At 46.3% G+C, this 4802-nt stretch overlaps 1 protein-coding gene across 1 annotated transcript; it reads left to right on the top strand.

The window, feature by feature from the left end:
- The first annotated feature begins 1255 nt into the window (after window positions 1–1255).
- Window positions 1256–4509, top strand: LOC121616555 (homeobox protein engrailed-1-B-like). The gene is made up of 2 exons (XM_041951375.1): window positions 1256–1811; window positions 4190–4509. The coding sequence occupies exons 1-2, from the start codon at window positions 1256–1258 to the stop codon at window positions 4507–4509; spliced, it is 876 nt and encodes a 291-aa protein (XP_041807309.1).
- The last annotated feature ends 293 nt before the right edge of the window (window positions 4510–4802 follow it).

The following is a 4802-nucleotide window of genomic DNA, read 5'->3' as shown; positions in this document are numbered from 1 at the left end:
ATGAAGTGTTTGGCGCGCTGACGGTGACAGAGGCTTTGAGTCGCTTTTCTCCCGCAGCCAGGTGATGAACGTCCGGCTGATCAGGCGGAATGCGGAGTAATTAAAACCTATAAATTATCCGCCGGCAGCTCCTCTCTCTCACGGAGAGATAAGAGCGCGCTTTTCCACAGCTCGGCCTGGAAAGAATACCGGCTGACAATGGTGCCTGTACCCCAAAAAGGTGGAGGAAACAGAGGAAATGTGGGGTGCATCAAAACTGGAGGCGCGTGCGTGTTAGACTGGCGCATATGAAGACGTAGGAGGTGTTGGGTTTGGATAAAACATAAGAAACAGGGGGACGGTTGGTGCTGTAGGCCGGGGCGCAGCTGTAGGCCTACTCTCCATCATGACACTGTGTGTGCGTGCACGCGCGCGTGCTCGTGTGTGAGAGAAGCCTGCGCATCAGGTTTGCGCTGTTTGCTACGTTAAATCATAATTCTGTAAGATTTGCAGACGCCGGAGCTGCAGCTGATCAGAAGTCACTTCACAGGAAAATTGGCCAATTCATGAACGTGTGTCGATCTGCAGCTGAAAGTTAAACTGTCTGGAGGTGAGCAGCTGAATTTCATCCAAAACCAGCAGCAGACAGCCACGGGGACGCGGTGCGGGGGTGTTTGTGTAATTCTTCCCCTGCTCTCCCTCAGCTGTAGAAGATGTAACAGATACACCGTAACAAGGCTGAAGGCGCGGAGCAGTGATAATCTCTTGTTTGGTTTCTCTGCGAAGCCTGCTCGCTGCTCCACGGCTCCCCTCTTGGCTCAGAGACGCCTGACATTATTGGACATCGTCACCCCGTGTCCAAAAGTGTCCCGGCCGGTGATTGGCCCGCTGCGCTTTGCTTGTTATTCATGCGCCTCCGGTTGGAGTGTGTGTGTGTGAGAGTGTGTGTGAGTGTGTGTGCGCACGGTAATGCGATGTGAGGACTTTGTGAAGATCTGACTGTCATACAGCGGTGAAAAGCTCTGGCTGCGTGAGAGCAGCGCGCAATAGCAACCATAGCCAGACTGATAGTAAGTCACCGACCATGACGCGCCGGAGCGCCTTTACGCAAGCAGGATGTCCACAGTTTGCGAATAATTACACCATCCAGCAATATTCCGGAGAGAAAATAACTATGTTTTAGTGCTCGCCGTTGTCATATTTTGGATACAAACACAGGCCCACAAAGTGGAAGTGGATTGAGAGAGCAGAAGCCACGTTCTTCAGAGAAGCAGCGATGGAGGAGCAGCGGGATCTGAACAGCACGGATAGCAGCGAGGGAGAGAGTGTCTCCCCGTCTCCCAGCCTGCCCTCGCCGCCCATACTGCCCCTGCAGGTCGCCCAGCAGGCCCACAGAACCACCAACTTTTTCATCGACAACATTTTGCGGCCGGACTTCGGCTGCAAGAAGGAGCACGGCCTGGGCCCGAGGGAGAGGGCGCAGACCTCCGGCCGGGAGCGCGCTCACCCGGTGGTCAGCAGGCCGAGCCTTCCCGGGACGCCGTGCCAGGACTCCAACTGCAGCACTGACAGCACTTCGTCCTCCGCCTCCTCCACCTCTCTGGCGAGTCCCAAAAAGAGTAACGGCAGCGTCGGAGGAACCGCAGCGGCCGCCGTCTCCACCGGGGGCAGCGGCGTGAAAGCCGAGGAGAGGACTGGCGGCGGGGCCGGGGAGAACACCTCCTCCTCGCTGGTGGTGCTGAACGGCACCGGGGCAGCCACACCGGAGACCCAGCCGCTGCTCTGGCCTGCCTGGGTCTACTGTACCCGGTACTCGGACAGGCCCTCATCTGGTAAGGCAAAAGTTTCATGAAGAGAGTGCAAATGCTTTTATACTGGAGGAATAATACCACCTTAAAGTCGCAAGTTTCAAATCTCCCTTTTCTAAAATCAAATAAAAACGAGAAGATAAATTCATCTTTCACGCAGCAATTTTTATTCTATAAATAATTTTTTTTAAAAGTAAAGCGGGAAATATTGTTGTTCATATTTGACCCAGTTTTATTTTTAAAATCCTGAAAACCTAAATTCAAAATTAAAATTAATCCAGCTATCAAACATGTAAATATAATATAGTTCTAATATAAATTTAATATCTGGTGTTTTAAATAAAAAAGGATAAAATAATATTTGTTTTTGTTGTCAGAGTTAAGCTTCCTTTGATTTCTTTTCAAATTCTTTCAGTATTAAATTCAATTTGTAATATTAGAACAATAATTGTCATTATAATATCAGGCAGGTATTAGATAGAATAAATGAGGATTTCATGTAAACTAACAATGAAATAGTTGATATTTTTCATTTATTTTGATTTGACTTTCTGTGATTCTTCTCTCAGTGTTTGCTGTGGAGGAATATTCACTATTCAAACGGGTTCATTCCTGTTCTTTATTTTTATTTTTCATTTGTAAAATAAAGTCAGGTGAATTGAAACCTGTCTGTGAGATGTTCACACACTGTGTGAGCTGCAGGGTGACTCTGAGGCGTGCTGCTCAGCTGAATGACTTCACTCTCTCTCGGACACATTATGTCTTGTTGCGTTTCTTTAAGCAGCCTTCCAGCACTGATGCTGCAGGATTATGGTTGTGCAGATGACAGCGCTACAAGCCTCGCAGCTTCTCTCTCTCTCTCTCTCTGTGTGACACGTTCAGGGACTCGATGTGCGGATGGACAGCAGACATTTTCTGTCGATATGAAGTCATTTCTCACCTGTGATTCACCTGCTGTCCTCTGCGGCCCGGCTGAGCTTTAATGTGAGCTGCTGGGAGTCCAACATGAGGGAATATAACAGCGTGTAAATAAAGGCTCGAGCCTCTCTGCTGCAGGAGACATTTTGAATTCATTAAGCGCCTGTTTGACTTCAGTCGAAATCACTTTTAGTTCCACCAAAACACGAATTCGCGTCTGTGGAAGACAGGAAGAGTTTCTGCTGAGGAGCCTCATCTCATCTCAGGTTTATTGTTATTATTCTGTTAAAGACGGCTGCCTGCTCAAAAATCTGTATTTTAGATTTGATTTTGTTCAGTGGTATAATAATAATAATAATAATATTAGTAGAATATTTTATTAATAGTGTGCAGATAAACGCACGTGTAATAATAATAATAATAATAAAATTAAAACACACTCAGAGTTCAGATGTGTATTTTATTGTAAAATCCGGACATAATCTGGAATATTTCTGAGCTTCTTCTCTGCAGAAGCCTGATCTTTTATAAATGGATGTCTGGCGGATCTTTAGCTCTCACTGTTTATTATATTGTTATTTCCTGACGCTCCTCTCATGTATGAATGCGCGCGTTAAGTGTGTGTGGAGGCTTTGGAGGCTTTTCACTCTGCGCTCACACACTCACAGCGTTTGGATATCCGTGACTACACCAGCGCTTTTTTCAGCCAGCATGAAGTACCTGTGCCGCGTGGTTTCCACCTGCGTGCTGTGTGTGCTGCCTCAGACCAGAGCTCAGGCCGCTGGATTCAACGAGCTGAAGCTCAGCTGGAGCTCAGAGACCCTGACTGTGCCGCTAAAACACCACGACAGCAGCCGAATAATAATGCTTCTAGAATAATCATAATCATCATAACCACAACAATAATAATCATAATATCACCATAACAACAATAATAATTATAATTATTATAATAATAATATGAATAACACTTGTATTTATGATGAGAATAATAATAATTATTATTAGTAACAGTAGTAAAAGTAGTATTACATTACATTACATTATAATTATGTATTATTATTATTATTAGTATTATTATTATTATAAATACACTGTTAAATGTCTAACGAGTAACCAGGAAGTTATCATTTATGATGACGCAATTCAACAACTGGGTCTATTATTATTTTAATAATTATTATTCTAATAATAATGATTTTTCCCGTTTCTACTATTTTATTATTATTATTACTATTATTATGACCACTAATGATAATAATAATAATGAGTAACTGCCATTTCGGAGGTGTGTTCTGTGTGTTTTGTGTGTTTCGTGTGTTTTGTGTGTTTTGTGTGTGTGTGTCTCTTGCATGCAGGCTGACTGCAGTGAATAAAAATCATTTCAGACTCTTTGTTCAGAGCTCTGATTGGTTGTGAACGCTGCTTCTTCCTGCGCTGAATATTCATATTTCCGCTCTCCTGTCTTTTCGCTCTTACTGCAGGCCCAAGGACACGGAAACTGAAAAAGTCCAAAAGCGGCAAAGAGGACAAGCGGCCGCGCACCGCCTTCACGGCCGAGCAGCTGCAGAGACTGAAGACGGAGTTCCAGGTGAACCGGTACATCACGGAGCAGCGGCGGCAGTCTCTGGCCCAGGAGCTCAACCTCAACGAGTCCCAGATCAAGATCTGGTTTCAGAACAAGCGGGCCAAGATCAAAAAGGCCAGCGGCTTCAAGAACGGGCTGGCGCTGCAGCTGATGGCGCAGGGACTGTACAACCATTCCACCACCACCATCCAGGAGGACAAGGAGGACAGCGACTGAGGAGCCCGGCCCGCTCACACCCGCCCGCCCGCCCGCCGACCCGCACCGCGCGGAGCCAGGACTGCGCTCCTCCGCGCGCACTCTGTACATTGTAAATATATAATATCTAATTTAATGATGAGGATGCGGAGGGGGACACGTTTTACCGGCCTCTCCTCTTCCTCCTCTTCACAGTGACTGTAGAGCAGAACAGACTGCAGACTCCTGGACTGACCTGCCACCGCAAAACCAAAGATTTTATCGGAAAACCAGAGCCTGGACAGTTTGAGAGACAATAAGAGCAAAGCGGCATC

The sequence above is a fragment of the Chelmon rostratus genome, chromosome 13 (assembly GCF_017976325.1).
Source record: "Chelmon rostratus isolate fCheRos1 chromosome 13, fCheRos1.pri, whole genome shotgun sequence".
Taxonomy (NCBI): Eukaryota; Metazoa; Chordata; class Actinopteri; order Chaetodontiformes; family Chaetodontidae; genus Chelmon; species Chelmon rostratus.
The sequence above is the reverse complement of the archived record's forward strand: the minus strand, read 5'-3'. Positions and strand labels throughout refer to the sequence as shown.